The sequence below is a fragment of the Puntigrus tetrazona genome, chromosome 9 (assembly GCF_018831695.1).
Source record: "Puntigrus tetrazona isolate hp1 chromosome 9, ASM1883169v1, whole genome shotgun sequence".
Lineage (NCBI taxonomy): Eukaryota > Metazoa > Chordata > Actinopteri > Cypriniformes > Cyprinidae > Puntigrus > Puntigrus tetrazona.
The window spans coordinates 7,471,065-7,488,110 of NC_056707.1; the positions used below are offsets into that span (position 1 = coordinate 7,471,065).

Here is a 17,046-nt window from a genome sequence, read left to right on the forward strand (position 1 = left end):
ATACATAAGAGAACAGGCATAAAGATATTATTGTTAATTAAAATTCTGTTGAAAGAAGAAATAATCCCTTTGGATTCATGCACTCACCCATTATTCTGCATATATGGTTTTTAATACAGGTTTTATTTAGTATCTTGTACTTTTATGCACACAAACGCTGGGGTGTTGCTTTTTTCAGTTTTATATTCCTTTAACTTAGCATGCCTTTTTATAATTACTCAATTGATAAAAGAGATGGCTTATAAATGTTTTTATATGTAAACTTTTATCCTCACAAGCACAAAGTCAATGTTGGTCCCCACAATGTGCGTTAAGCAATTGCTCACTGTATACTAAAATCTTGGTCATAAATTGCCAATCTGTATGCTTTTTTTAATTGGAACACACAATTTTTTTTTAATTGGAACACACATTTTTAGAAGCTGTTATATGTACAATAACAGTTCAAATAATCAAATAAATGCTACATATAAGCAGTCTCTCTTTGTGTTCCACAGGAAAAAAAAATCACGGTTTGGAATGACATGAGGTTGTGTAAATGACAGAATTTTAAGTAAACGTTTTCCAAAAGCACAACAATTAACCCTAGGATTCTCTGGGTGAACTGTCTGGTAATCAAATGTTTGATGATTTTTTTTTTTTTTTTTTTTTGATATGCTTAAAACATGCTGATTTCTCCAAGTATCTAACTAATCCTGTAATCCTAAATAGCAATGCCCTAACACTAACCTTAACTTTAATGTATTCCTCATTGAGTCCCATGGAGACGGAATTAAAATTAGTGAAAGAGAGCAGAGAGAGGGGCTGTTTTGTGGTTTTGTTAACACAGGATAAGTTGCTGTTTGACTGCTGTAAAGAAATGAGTGATGGTTGGAGGAAGAAACAGAACGAACATTTTCTTTCTACTGCAAATAAATGAGGGCTGTGTTTATAATGGAATCACAATGGAATGGAAATTGTTTTTGTAGAATACCATTATCTTGGGATCTTGGCTTGTTTTGCATCTAAAAATAAAATGTGCTGATGGTGTAATCATGTGCAAAGCTGATAGTATAATTCCCCTAAAGAATGAAGAATCTCTGCAGTAAACACAGCCTGCTCAATTAATTGATTTGCACAATTAAAACATGTAGCCCAGCTATTCTTGCACCCTGGATTGTAATAACTAACTCTTGCGTAACATCAAGGTTCAATAAAATGTTGTAAGCTCCAGGTGCACCCGCCCCCGGTGTCTAACAATTATCATTGATTCTTCTTTCATGAAATCCGTTTCTCAAGCTAATATTATGTCTGCATTGCAAATTATTATTTCATTGGACACGTTTTAATTATTCAACACCAACCTCAAAGTTTTTCTGCATTCACTTCGGGGTCTCATTAGCAATTGAAAGTTTTTCAAGTGAAAGTTTTATTTCATGACCCAGAAAACAGATATTATGCTGTGTTCCAGTGATCTATCGTCACACAGTGTTTATTGCTTATGAGCGAGTGAGTATTTCCCTTTCCCCATTATTCCTCTCCAACAGTGATCAACACACAGACAGATGGATGGACAGAAGGATGGATGAAACCATGGATGAATAGATACACAGAAGGATAAAGGGATGGATTGATTTTTGTAGAATGCAGAACGTCACAATTAATAAATTGTACAAATATATATGAAATATGCGACAAACTGCTCCAATCTGACATTTATGCTAAACAGCTTTGTCCATATACATATATGTACGTTACTATTTTTTTCTTATTTGTAACAGTTTGGTGAATTATCTTTATACAGCAGAAATATTAATATCAGATAGTGTGCAATTCCAAATTGAACCGAACCAAAAATACAAACAACACTACGCTATGTAAACCGAATTAGGAGTCGCATTAAAGTGCACATCCAAAAAAGCCAAAAGCAATGTAATCAGGTGTCTATGATAAAATATGGACGTTTTACTACATCTCAGCTAACACTTGATGTCATTCTTTCATTTATTGTAGCCTACTTTTTGGTACTTTTATTGGTCATTTATTGGTATTTTGTTGATGTCATGACTTGGGCTACTAATTGACAACAAAACAATATCCATTACCATTATCATCAAAAACAACCAAAAGCGTTATTGGCAACCCAGCCGTTATGTGACTGGAAAGTGACCAACTGCTAGTATTGTCACAATGTTGGCAGATGTCCAAGTTTCAGTTGACTGTGCGTTTATAGGACAGCCATGGGCTAAAAGCAGAAAGGTTTTAACGAATCCATGAAAATGACTTAAAATGCTGTATTATGTGCGCATTATGCGCATTTTCCTACATTAGTGTTTTTGTCATTTTGCCTATAAATGCCTACACCAACCCTACCCCCTACATGAAACTTTCTGCATTTTTACTTTCTCAGAGAAACTCATTCTGTATGATTTATAAGCTTTTGTACCCACGACGACAGCAGTCCCCATGAGTCTGTGTGTACTCAAGTCCACATCAGGATATAAACCACACACACACACACACACACACACACAGATCGTATATACTTTTATTGCTATCAAATTTAAATTCACTACATTCTTTAATATGATCTAACCAGAATTAGCTTTTTGTGTAATTGAAACATCAATCTCAAAATAGAAACTACCATTTAATTTTTTGTTTTGGTCCCACCAAGAAGCCAGTGGTAATAACGAATTTGAACAATATTTGTTTATTTAAAAATCCCTTATTGATTTTACTATAGCATAAAATAATTAGTATGTAACTCATTGTTATAATTGGAAACAGCACAGTATTATGAGACGTACATCAGACAGGCGAATATCGGGTTTAAATAAAAATATAACTTTGGTCCACATCAGAGTATCAGCAGTATGGATGAGTGTGCCCTGTGTCCCGCAGTGGTCCATGTTCAGATGTGTTCTGGCCCTTTAATAAAGTTGTGTGGCCCAGCTCTGTATGTTGGGATAACGCTGCTGGAGGCTGCTCGGGAACTTCAGGAATGGCGCAAGACATGCGACTCCATCCGGGCAAAATACTGATGCAAACCCCATCCACACATGCCCAGCGCCTTTAGCAAACGCTCGTCTGTCGCGTGGATCATCGCTAAAGCGGGTGATTGTACGAAGACACCGCGACTGCACGATTTGTGAGAGCATTCAACAACTCGTCGCCAAAGTGGTTTTTTTTTTTTTGCCGCTAAACGTTAACCTGCGCGACTCTCCGTATTTTGTTTGCCAAGTAAGTGCAAAACAAGTTTGTTGTGAGCGCGAAATACTCGCAAACGCATTCGCACGTGTTTAACGTTCGATTTCGGTGCGTTTTCTTGTTTTTGAAGAGTTTGGGGAGAGTTTATAAAGTGAAAGTGTTTTCATCAGAGCTAACCAGTTAGCCGTCTGAGTTCAGCAGCTGTAAACGCCACACTAACCATCTTCATCTAATGAAAACGAGTCATCGGTCAGATATGCGTGCACAAAATGTATTTATATTTTGATTAAGTTAGTGCACAACTCTTAAGTTTCCCACCAGCTGTTGCTATGCAACGTGCAGTGTCTACCCAATCATCAACACGCTGTTTTATTAAACGGTTTCGTAAACATCTGATTTTTTTTAATTTGTTTTGCTTACAGTATTTGTTTCCTTCTGTAGCATCATGTCATCTTTGATGCTGTAAAGTTTGCAGCAGCCTGGCTGGAGATAGACACACACACACACACACACACACACACACACACACACACACACACACACACACACACACACACCTGCTGTTGCTGCTGCTACTGCTGGAGTTTGTTTAGAGACACATCTGGATTAATCTTCCCCTTTTGGATTGAACAATGAAAGTGACAGTGACTTTCGGAAGGACCGGTGTTGTTGTCCCATGTAAAGAAGGATGGACAGTCCGGGATCTCATCCAACAAGCCACACAGAGATACAGAAAACTACTAGAGCAGGTGAGTGTGCTACTCATTTTTTTTGTTGATATAAACCCACATTATTTGCTTTATTTCACTGTACACACAAAGAGATGTTTGACTACACGTTAATGCAGTTCTTCAGGTTTGAATATGCGCATGCTTAAATGAGATTTGAGAATCAAAGCATGTCAAATGAATTGTTAATTAAAAATGCTTTGCCACCATTCAGTATTTGGGGTCATGTTTTGGAAAAGCCAAAATTCAGTTTATTATTTTTTTCTTTGATACAGTGGAAACAGTAAAGAACTGTTTTCTAATTGAATAGACCTTAAAATGTATTACTGTGATGGAAACAAATTTCCAGTTTTTTATTATCTAAAGTAATAGCATGTCACATGCTCACATGTTCATTTGGGGATCAAAGAAACATTTCTCATTTATGTTGAAAACAGCTGCTTTATTTATTTATTTATTTATTTATTTATTGGAAAACTGATACAATTTGTTCTAGAAAGAAAGTTTATTTTAACTTTTAATCAAATGAATGCATCCTTGCTGCACAAGTGTTGATTTCTTTAAAGAAAATAAATTCATGAAACATGAAACTGGGTAACTAGATTGCCAGACTAAATAACAAGAAAAGGCAAAGAACAGCATTTGTAAATAATCACAGAATGTTTTTTTTTTTTTTTTTTCGATGAACTATTCCTCCAAGGCCTAAAATGTGTTTTGTATCACATCTTGTACATCTTTTAAAAAGATTAAATACTCCATTAACAGTATTCAGCATAGTGTCAGTTAATTAAGTCTTACCGTAACACAGAATGGCCAAAATCGCAATGGGATTACCACACAGTACGTTACGTAAGTTTTAATATTTGGTTTTACATTTAATTAGAGAATGATCAAAAATGTATGCTTTACCTTACGGGATTGAATGAACTATAAAGACCTTATTCATTAATTTCAAACTTGTTAGTCGAAATCACGTGCTGGGAGCCTGATGGGAGCCGAAATGTCGACCTTCACTCTTATTATTGTAAAATTTAAAGGGAGTTCATAAGTGCCTTTCTCTGATGACAGGAATCTGCAAAGCTGATTTTATGAAGTCGGGGGCAGATGTGCCTTGTCCAATTTTTCCGTGTGATAAATGCAAATCAGAGTTAAAATGTGGCAGCCGTTCTGTCCCCTGAGCGCCGACCCTTTGCCCCCTCATCAGATGTTTCCCTCATTGCTGCTTGAGCTTCATTATTTAAATAGTACATCAGTTTGAGTGGCACCCATTTTCGCCGGCTTCCTCGAATCTCCCGTGGACCGTGGGGGACGTGGATTCGCCGCTCTCCCGGCGCATTAGGGCTTAGACGGGCTCCTAATAAACAACGGGCTTTTCATCCTGCATCGCTCCAGGAGCCACCAGGCTCAAATGAACCCCGTAGATTGCTGCGAGACTTCCTCGCCTTACAATTTACAGCGTTATTGCTTTGTCTTTAGAGTGGTCAATTTGACTGATGGGAGACGGTCTTGGTGTTTTGTAGTGATCAGACCTGGGGTGGCGGTGGCCTTGTATTGCACCCTGTCGTGTTTGAGATAGTAATATCATGCGATGGATTTGGCAGGTCAGGGCTCTGACAGGAGATTGCCAGTCGGATCCGGGTATTGCTTGGTTTTAGTATGCGATCGGCGTGTGAGATCTTAACAGGCATTTACTCTTAGCTCAGACGATTTTTTTTATTTCGGGTGGGCACGTCCTTTCACTCAGACACGTTTATGTGCGTGCCTAGCCTTTATTTGTGTGTTTGTTATTCCCATCAGCTCAGTGTTATTGGCTGTTAGTCTCAGGGGAATTGGCGCGTGGGCTGGTGACGCACACGAGGCCTCGGCGAGGATGGATGGAGCTGTTTGAGGGATCCTGATTGGCTGCTGTCTCCAGGGCCCCATTTCCAGGACGGGGAATGTCTGTTGTTTGGCCCCTGCAGAGTTTGGCTGATCTGGCTCTGTTCGGTCAGGGTCACGAGAAGTAGTGTTTGCGCAGTGCTAAGTATCGGACGATATTGTGATGCGAAGTTTGTAAGTCAACTTGTCAAACCTACTGTTTTGCGGTTATGTGCTCTGATGCAGGGTGTCAGGGTTATTGCTGAATTTGGCTAGTGAGACTGTGTTGAAGTGTGGTCATATTACTGAAATTTTTTGTGCAAAAAAGTCTGCTATTAAAATGGTCGGTATAGATGTATGAAGTGCTACTCGAACAGGAGAGACGTTTTTTGAGTAATTTTTGTAGGTCAACATGGTGAGTTCATGTGATTAACTTGAGCATGAGTGAAACCTGTTAAATTTTTTTTTTCTTTTTTGGGCTGGATTTTGTTTAGGAAATATTTCTAAGAAAATGTAAATATAAAATCACCTGTACAGGTCATATACAGGCGTGGACAAAATTGTTGGTACCCTTTGGTCAATGAAAGAAAAAGTCACAATGGTCACAGAAATAACTGTTATCTGACAAAAGTAATAATAAATAAAATTCTATAAATGTTAACCAATGAAAGTCAGACATTGTTTTTCAACCATGCTTCAACAGAATTATTAAAAAAATAAACTCATGAAACAGACCTGGACAAAAATGATGGTACCCCTAACTTAATATTTTGTTGCGCAACCTTTTGAGGCAATCACTGCAATCAAACGCTTCCTGTAATGTCAATGAGACTTCTGCACCTCTCAGCAGGTATTTTGGCCCCCTCATGAGCAAACTGCTCCAGTTGTGTCCGGTTTGAAGGGTGCCTTTTCCAGACTGCATGTTTCAGCTCCTTCCAAAGATGCTCAATAGGATTGAGGTCAGGGCTCATAGAAGCCACTTTACAATAGTCCAATTTTTTCCTCTTAGCCATTCTTGGGTGTTTTTAGCGGTGTGTTTGGGTCATTGTCCTGTTGCAAGACCCATGACCTGCGACTGAGACCAAGCTTTCTGACACTGGCTAGTACATTTCTCTCTAGAATTCCTTGATAGTCTTGAGATTTCATTGTACCCTGCACAGATTCAAGACACCCTGTGCCAGACGCAGCAAAGCAGCCCCAGAACATAACAGAGCCTCCTCCATGTTTCACAGTAGGGACAGTGTTCTTTTCTTGATATGCTTCATTTTTTCGTCTGTGAACATACAGCTGATGTGCCTTGGCAAAAACTTCGATTTTGTCTCATCTGTCCACAGGACATTCTCCCAGAAGCTTTGTGGCTTGTCAACATGTAGTTTGGCATATTCCAGTCTTGCTTTTTATGATTGTTTTCAACAATGGTGTCCTCCTTGGTCGTCTCCCATGTAGTCCACTTTGGCTCAAACAACGACGGATGGTGCGATCTGACACTGATGTTCCTTGAGCATGAAGTTCACCTTGAATCTCTTTAGAAGTCTTTCTAGGCTCTTTTGTTACCATTCGGATTATCCGTCTCTTAGATTTGTCATCAATTTTCCTCCTTGCTACGTCCAGGAGGTTGGCTACAGTCCCATGGATCTTAAACTTCTGAATAATATGTGCAACTGTAGTCACAGGAACATCTAGTTGCTTGGAGATGGTCTTATAGCCTTTACCTTTAACATGCTTGTCTATAATTTTCTTTCTGATCTCTTGAGACAACTCTTTCCTTTGCTTCCTCTTCCATGTAGTGTGGTACACACCATATCACCAAACAACACAGCAACACCTGGAGTGCCCAATGGCTGATTCAGGTTGTAGACACCTGTGATGCTAATTAGTGGACACACCTTGAATTAAATGTCCCTTTGGTCACATTATTTTTTTTTTTCTAGGGTACCATCATTTTTGTCCATGCCTGGCTGAGATTTTTTTAAATAATTCTGTTGAAGCATGGTTGAAAAACAATTCTGACTTTCATTGGTTAACATTTATAGAATTTTTATTTTATATATTACTTTTGTCAGATAACAGTTATTTCTGTGACCATTGTGACTTTTTCTTTCATTGACCAAAGGGTACCAACAATTTTGTCCACGTCTGTATATGGTGCAACTAACATGCAGAGACAAACAAGTCTGCAAAACAAGTTGACCTTTTATAAGTTCACGAGTTTATTTATTAATAATTCAGTTTTTATTGGGGCTTGTTTTGTGAGATTCAAGAAAAAAATCTCCAAGTACAAGTCTTTTTTTTTTTTTTTTTGTCTAGTTGAATTTTATTAAATGTTCATCCATCCATTTGTTGTATTTGTATTTGTATCGAATGTTGAAACAAGCTGAAATGACAATAAATTCAACACAACATGAATCATTAATAGTGCTGTCAAACGATTAATCAAAAAAAAAAAAAAAAAAACTTTTTGTAAGCATAATTTGTGTTCTCTGTGTGTGTGTATATGTGTGTGTGTGTGTGTGTGTATATATATATATATATATATATATATATATATATATATATATATATATATATATATATATATCTCTTTTGAATGTGATTAATCATGATTGATTGTTTGATGGCACTAATTATTAATAATGGAAAAAAAAATTCTCTTTGGTTTTAAAGTAACAGTGACTGCCATTGTATTGGTATTGCAAATTTAACCAGTGGCAAAATTTTGCCATTTATCTAACCTAATCCGAATAAGAGAAAGAGTGCATGAAACTAGTTACACAATTGAGCATATATTTACACACTCTCACACAATATAATGGATAATGGTATTAGCTTTATGAATAGTACTATGCAGCGCAGTAATATTAGGTTTAGTTGTGTTCGGTTTATGATTGCAACCGCTGTAGCGCAGTATGGTTTGTCAGTACTGAGAAGGCGGTACAATCGATCTTTGTGATAGATTGTTTTCATTACTTGGTTCTTTTCCCTTTGAGACTGTATGATTCAGAGCTGCTGGTAACTAATGTCCTTCAGGTTTCCTTTGAAGTTTCATTAATAGAGTTAATAATCATAATGTTGCATTTATTCATGAATGCAGGGAGGCTTCACAAATCACGTCTCAGCGCTTTCAGCACAAAATGCAGAACAAACGGAGCATTATGTTTGCAGGAATACTAACACCCTCATCAATCAGTGCAGTTTTTGAACCTTTCTTGAACTTCACGGCTCTGCCACGCCATTTAAAGCTTGAATTCAGTGCCAATATGTTCAATATTTGCCAGGATGTTTTGCTGAACACGCATGGAGGATTTGGGGTTGCTGTGTCTGATAGCTTACTCATTGATTACCGTAGACAAACAACAGCCACGCTGAGCTTGCTTTGGGTGTTTTGCGAAGTCTCCTACATGCTGGAGAAAGCTCTGACAGAGCTTTTGACGGATAGACGTTCATAAGATGTGTTTTGAGGCTGTGAGAGAGTTTGAAATCAAACGGGAGTACAGTGAATTGGTCAATTGAAATGCAAAAGACTTTTGCTTCCATTGACAGATCATAGCTTGTGCAAACTCATGCTTTTTCTATTATGCGGTCTCTACTGTAAATGATAATTCAGCCTTTGGCACTCGTGATTTTTTTCAATTACTGGTGTTTAGTGAAGACTTCATATGATCACACCAGAAGGCTTTCTGATTATAAATTAACTGCCTGTAATTTTAAATGCTCGAACATTAACTAGATTTCAGCATGTCAGTGGTAGGCTTTGGTTTATAGATTGTGGTGGATTATCCATAATTATCATATAATAAGCAGAATGGTTAACTGAGACTGATTAGAATTGTTTTTTACTTAATATATTAGCACTACCACTATTTATATTTAGGCTTAAAGGAATAGTTCACCCAAAATTGAAAATCACCCCCAAGCCATCCCATGTGAGTAAGATCTACAACATTAACAATACTGAGAAACATTAACAATACTGTGAAAACAAAATGATTTACAGTGCTGTTTGCTAAGTTTAACTAGTAAGCTCTCTGATTATCCAATCAAAGGACAAGAAAAGGCTGATGTTATTATAAACTTACATTGCCATTGATTTTTAAGATGTTAATTCTGAAGGCCTTTAGCAGATTTCTATGACCCTGGCAACACGATTGCTGAAATATGATTGGATAAGAATTCAGCAGCGCATCCCAGAGCTATGAAATAAAGAGAATAGACTATTGGAGATCATTTAATACACATTCATGGAAAAACCATATTAAAACTAAACTGTGATTCCGATGGTGTCAGAGAAGGCTTTGCTGGACCTGGCGGACCACTACTGCGATACACTCTATTTTCTGTAGCATAATGTTTAGTTTTCTTTGAGCAAAGACTAAAGAAAAAAATGGAATGTATCAGTTCTAAATCAATAAAAATGAATTAAAATGCATTCGAATTCTGTGGTTAATTGTATGAAAAATTCTTTAATTGGCTATCGAGGAGTTTAACTCTGACAAACAACTCTGAAGAAATGAAAGGATTTGTTTTGGGTTAGATTTTGTTAGATCCATCCAGCTAACATACGCACAGTGTATTTCACAGTCATGAATCTGATAACAAAACAGAATATACACAAAACTGCCCGCTTACTGTTAATGCAGAACTTTCATTAATACACGATGCCTCAAACTTTGTGAACTTTGATAAACCCCAGAACTCTGTTAGTCCAGGATCTTAGCAGTCTGCTAACTTATTTACAAAGTTGAAACACTCAGTGAGTCACTACTGGCACTTTATATAATATATAAGCCTAAAGAAACACATTTCTTTTTTTTTTTTTACTTTTGTGTTTTGTAGAAAACTTCAATGGTTGAGATGGTTAGTACGACCTTTTTGGTTTTATCTCTAGTCATGAAATTGTTTTCTTAATTAAAATGAGATCTTGAAGATGTAACGTTAACATTTATTTTTAAATTATATAATATTCAAATGCTTAATCCAAGCCAAATGCATCCAGTCTGGGCTAAGCCCCAAATATCCAATGATCCAAGAGCCAACCGCTGACTCTCAAAATGCTCTTTCAAAGCATTTTTTTTGCATCTTTCAGTTTTTCTCCTGCAAAGCGCTGCTTGTTTAGTAACCAAATGTGTTTAATGCTAATTTTCAAGATCATTACTTTTGGAATTTTAAATAGTCCACTGCAAGCACAACATCCCCAAAGAATGGAGATCTAATTATACAGAGCTTCATTAGGGCCAACTAGTTGACTAATTGATTAGATTATGTAACTACTTTATATAGTTTTCCAGAACCTTTTTCTTTTTGTTCCAGGAACATCAAAATGACAACCCAACAGAGTACCAAAATTGTATTTATTTGTACTTTGCATAGTTCTTTTAATGGTCACATGACCCTTGACTTCAGCGACAATACCTTAGGGAACTGTTTTTTGCTCACTTGATTATAGTTGAGGAGCCTAATTATTTTCCTATCCTGTGCATCATTATGTGGTTATTTGCATTCAGCATGGTTTTCTCAGCTGTCTGTGACCTTACCAGAACAGACCTGTCACCATTTTTGGTCATGACCCCCAAGTTACGGACCGCTGCTCTACTAAATGTTTTCCTCCATTGCCTTTGGCCTAGTTTATGGACGGTCTAATTGCACGTAGGCTTTGTTGCATTGAAGGCTCTCAACTTGTCCAAACGCCTGTAAGTTAATAGAGGTTAAGCTGTAGCCGTACTCTCTGCGTTTCATATTTGTGGACAGTTCGACCTCTTAGCTAGCTGTCACAGCTTGGAGCGCAACTACTTGGCTGTGCATTATCTTGCCCGTGATAGAGCGGCGAGAAGTGTTGTTAATTACCAGATTTCCTTCTCCGCCATTGAAGTCACAGCAGCTCACAGTCTTGCGTTTTTTGTTATGCTAATCTAAAACATTTTCCTGCAGCTGTGTGATTATGCATTTAATGCGTTTCAGGATTAAAGCGAACGAGAAATGGCCTAGATTTAGTTGCGCTAATCTTCAGCCTTTTAAACGGTGCCATACATCAGCTATCACTTGAAAAGAGCGCGGTTACCACTTTGAGGATTTGCTGTCTAATTTCTGCCACGTACATACTGCGGCCCTCTGCTTTGTGTATTGCTTTGTGTTCCGTTATATTCAACGAGGTGCTTTCCATTGACCCGGACATGTCAGTTTCCAGTGGGAAGAAAAGACGCCTGTGATCTTCAGCCAGAGCTCTCAAGAATGTTCTGGGATGGGAAATGTGCTTGAGTCGAAGGCCCTACATACTTAGCATGTCTACAAGCCTTTGTCCAGAGGCAGTAAATTGTTTGAGAGAGAGAGAAACCTTAAGCGGAGGAAGTGCTCGGGAGTCACTCAGGAAGTTATCAGGCCGTTGAAAAAGGACACTTAATTACCCAGGCAGACGTAGGCCTGGGTTGTGCTGCTGTTTTTTCATTAAGCACAGGAATGCCAGATGCACAAGTGCTGAGTTGGCTGCCAAAGCAGCTGATATCATGGAAATGCCTGGACTTGTGCCAGAAAGAAAACAATTAGTACGCCTCGCCTCAGAGACAGAGTCGGTTAGCATCTGCTCTCAATGAGAAGCATTCCACGCTAGGTGTGTGGTTTGTGATGGAAAATACCTCTGGACCTCATGATGTCCTCGAGAAGTACCTCTGTTGAGCCTTCAGCGATTTAGGAGATTCTGGCAGCAGAAGTCGCTCTCGGAACCCTAATGTGCTATTTTCTGTGAATCCACATCCGCTGTTGTGGGTTTGTTTGTATGTAGTCATTGTTTTCAGTGACAGTTGGAGTCGTGGTGCTCTCTTTGAAGACGTTTCTTGGAATAAACCAAATAAACAGCATGTACTTAGGCTTGTAAGCAAGCCTGTGTTTTTATTTTAGCGTAGGCTGTTATGAGTTCGGGTTAGGTTTTCGTGCCTTTCTGCCACTGGTTTTACTATTCAATTCAATTACGATATCATGTCAACAATTCGATTCAATACGATATAACAATGCATCGCGATTATATCAAATTTATTTTGAGTATTATTATTAAATTATATAAGCATTATATTATTCTATTAATATATAATTAATTAAGAATCCAGTGTAGGCCTAAATATACTGTAGCTTCAAAACATACAAGCAAATTTGATGTAATAAATGAGGATATTACAATTGTGACAAAGAGAAAGCACTTTCAGTATCTGGGAGTGCTAAGTGTCGAAGGTTTACAGACTATCATAGTTATGGCTTTTTCTTTTTAATCAGCATTATTGCTGATCACACATGCTATATGTGGGGAAAAAGCCTAGATCAGATTTTGAGAGTGCATTTTAATACTTTTAATGTGACAAGCGATTGACGTCTTGGGCTATACATGCATGCTTCTTCTATAACTACCATGTTAAAGGGGCATTTTATCAGTGACCATTGTACCATTTTCTTCTTTTTTTTTTTTTTTTTTTTTTTTTTTTTTTTTAATAATAGATTTACTATTGGCATTTTGCCTCTGTACTAGAATAGGATAGTCGGTCAGACAAGAGAGAGAGAGACTGGTCGACTTAGCTAACCATTATACGAGAAAAAAAAAGCAAATAATGAAGTCAGAAAAAACTAAATCCATCTGTGGTGAGAGAGATGAGTTTAAAAATGGCAAGCAAGCACTGCTTTGTTTGTGGTTATCTACAGTCAAAGCTTTTTGTTTTTTTTTTTTTTTTTTGAATGATGAATACAGACTACTGCCACCTGCTGGTATGGAGAGTATTTCCTTTCATATATAGGCAGAAAATTTATACTAATTGTCAGTTGGCTGTAGTCTCTTTGGTGTGTTCATTTTTTGCTCCAGACAAAAGCAACATGAGTTGACGCTACAGTCAGCTTCCATTGCTGCTGGTTCTTTGATGTTGGTTTGGTTCGTCTGTGCCTTTAATCATCCTGCTATAAGAAGTAGATTTTCAAGACGACGTCATGTTAAAAACAGCCTGCTTTTAAAAATGTCTCCTGCATTTGAGGTCCTTGCATTCTGTATTGTTCTTTTTCTGGCTGCTCTTAGAAACCTGTCTGATTGGGGACAGATATGAAACCAGGCTTTTTTCAGAGACCTTCCTTAAGATGGTCAACTATTTGTTTAGCCATCCCATTGTCTAGTAATTTTTTTTTTAGTGTCCACTTGCTGTTGGCTATTCCATTTAGACTGTGGACAAGACTGTGTGCTTCAGTCTGGTAGGATATGTGTGTATGGCTGTGTAAAGCACATTAATATAGTATGGCTTCCTGATTATTGTATTAATGCTACTGATATTTATCAAGCACAATTCTAGAGTAGGGCTGGAGAATACAGACATGCTGTCTGTTCAGGACTCTTCCTTTATCTCTTAGTCTCATTTAAGTACTGATTACCCACATACATAGCCCTTCACATTGGCCTCTGTGCCCAGGAAAATATTAATTTCATTTGTGCTACCATATAAAAACTATCTCATTTCATTCAGGCTATATTACAGTCCATAACAGAAAATGAGGTGTGGGTCAGAAAATGGTATGTTTATTAAATTCAATTCACAGCAAAATTGGTATTTTCATATTTGAGCAGAAAGTGCAAGAATGCGGTGCGGAGGTGGAAGATCATTCTCCGAGATGGACAACGACTTATTGCATCATTATCATCACCATCATGATCATCATTACTGTTTATGAGCATGGTAATGATGTTAGGCTTGGTAATGGACCCTGCACCAACAAAAGCAATCGTAAAAATACGGCAGGAGCCCCACTGCTCACCGTCATCAGGGTAAAAATTGCGAAATGTTCTAGAGATTTCCATCGTTTCATTACAGCGCAGCCTCGCTATCTCCCGCCACACTTGTACACTCACTCAATGGTCTCATAGCTGGGAATAGCTGGCCTTAATGTGGCATGTAATACAGCATTATTCCCATAGACTGGCACACTGTCACTCTTTGTTGAATGCCAGAAGCTGATGTGCTCATGGCCTTCGGCTCACCCTGCGTTGCTGCTAGCATTTGAAAGATCATGGCTCATTTAGGTGAAATCATGATTAAACAGGTGCGTTGGCTGTCAAATGTCATTTTGCTCATGGGCTGCGTGAGATGAGATCATACGGGATCCATTGTCATGGTTTTATTGTTTAATAAGTGAAATACAAGCTTTTTGTGACGCATTGGAGCTTCTTTAGGCTTCTAATATGACACTGATGCTACAATAATGCAGAAGTAACTTGGCTTAAAATAGTATGTAAAGGGTGATTGGTGTAGAGAACTCACTTAAACTTCTAAATGCCTACAAGGACAGCATTATAAACGTGGAGGAGATAACATTTTTCATTGCTGGAGTATTGTTTTGTCATGCTGTGAATAATTTTTTTTTTTTTTTTTTTTTACTATTTCTTAGTGTTTTTCTTTCATCTAACATCTAAACATTCAGAGCAGTGCAACTAGATGAATTAGTAACACGTAAAATAGGTCTGAAATATAATTGTATTTTTTTTTCTCATTGTATTTGCATTCCCCAAAAGGTTAATGCTTACATAGTTTTGGTTCTTTGATAAATGTATCGCTAACACTTTACAGTAAGGGTCATTCATTAACATGAATTTCAGAATGAACGCTACTTCTGCAACATTTGTTCATCTTAGTTAATGTTAATTTCAGCTTTTACAAATGCATTATTATAATCAAAAGTTGACTGTTAATATTAATTAAAGGAATATTTTTGTTTGTAGTTTGTAGACAGGCTGTTTTGAGTCACCGTTTTCTTTTTTTTTTTTTATTCCTACTGTGGGAGTCAATGGTGACAAAAAGCAGCCTGGAGCTATTTGAGGGTGAGTAAATGATGACAGACTTTTCATTTTTGGGTGAACTATTCCTTTAATGCCTTTTGAGAAAATGAAATCTCAGATGGCCCTATCTGGAATCTTTCCTTTCATGTTGTCGTTTGGGGAAAGCTTACCTCCCCTTTCTCTGCTTTGCCCGGCCAGCGAATTTAACAGTTGAAACCATATCAGCCGAACTGTACATTCACAAGGATGGACGATCTGACAGGATTGTTACTGTGAGGTGAATTAGATCTCACGTATATAGTAAGGACACACTCACCGTGTCTATCTAGTCATGATGATTTATACATTTCAGTTTCATCAGGCAATACATTTTACAGCTATGCTATTATTCTATCAGCAACTAGTCCAGCTAATCACAACAATGCATATACAATAACACACGATTTTATATAAACAGTCAATTTGTTGTTTTACACACATGCACGCAGACATTATTTCATAAAAGATAACTAAAGCAAACAACTAAAGACAAGACAATGCTTTATTGAACCTTTTCTGATAAGAAATGTGTTTTGACGATTGTTTCTGTCCAGTGTACTTGTTTCATAGTGTTTTACCACAGCTGTCTGTTGTTTTTTTTTTTTTTTGTCAGCCAGTAACATCAGGGATTACGATCATATTTATAATTTGAGGCAGTATTCAACATCACAAGAAGATGATATTTTAGACTCCTTACGTAGCTGAATCTGCGTTGTTTTGAAGAAGCCGCCTCTGTCTTCACTTTGTTTTGCATGACATAATTGTGACGTTGTTACATTTGATTGGCCAGGTTGTGCTTCATTTAGAAAAAACAGACCAATCAGAAAAGAGGTTCATGAATAGTAATTAGACAGGCCATGTCGACCTGTTTTTGAGATGGTTTTTGTTACTTATACCACAAATATATATTCTTATGGACATCAACACCTAAAATAAAACTTCAAAAAGGTGATCTTTAACAAGTGACACCTTATTGTAAAGTTTTACCAATGAACCTTATTTTAAATATGCTTGGCTGCAACAGTGCGTTTTGAAAATTTTTATAACAGGAATTGAGAATCCACAAAGACTAGACAAAACTCACAACTTAAATCCCATAACAAATGTCACAGCAGGGACATAAAATAAAAAATAAAAAAACTAATGAATATGTAAGAAGATTTCACCTCTCACACTTTATTAAATGTTAAACCCGCTTGAGATTGTGAACTCGTTAATTAGACTGCTGTTTCACAGCAATAATACAGAAGCATATTTTATGTAATTATAGAAAATGATTATGACAAGGGTGTTCAAGCGTGGTTTTTTCCCCAAGAAATACATTCAATATTATCTGCCTCGTTAGCCTATATGTTAAAATGGGTTTTGTATAGTAAGTGTAGACATTTATCACTTGATCAGCTCACGTTAAACAGGACTAAATGTATATCGCAATCTAAAAAAAAA

The 17,046-nt window shown here is 37.2% G+C and overlaps 1 protein-coding gene across 5 annotated transcripts in view; it reads left to right on the forward strand.

The window, feature by feature from the left end:
• The first annotated feature begins 2,933 nt into the window (after positions 1-2,933).
• pard3bb (par-3 family cell polarity regulator beta b) overlaps positions 2,934-17,046 on the forward strand; it is a 254,794-nt gene continuing 240,681 nt past the window's right edge. For 4 of the 5 annotated variants that reach the window (XM_043249475.1, XM_043249478.1, XM_043249479.1 and 1 more), the window contains exons 1-2: positions 2,934-3,222; positions 3,631-3,938. In XM_043249475.1, the coding sequence (XP_043105410.1) occupies positions 3,822-3,938 (117 nt within the window). In that variant the 5' untranslated portion in view covers positions 2,934-3,222; positions 3,631-3,821. Of the gene's footprint in view, positions 3,223-3,611; positions 3,939-17,046 lie in introns of all 5 variants that reach the window. The other variant, XM_043249476.1, reaches the window with a different exon arrangement.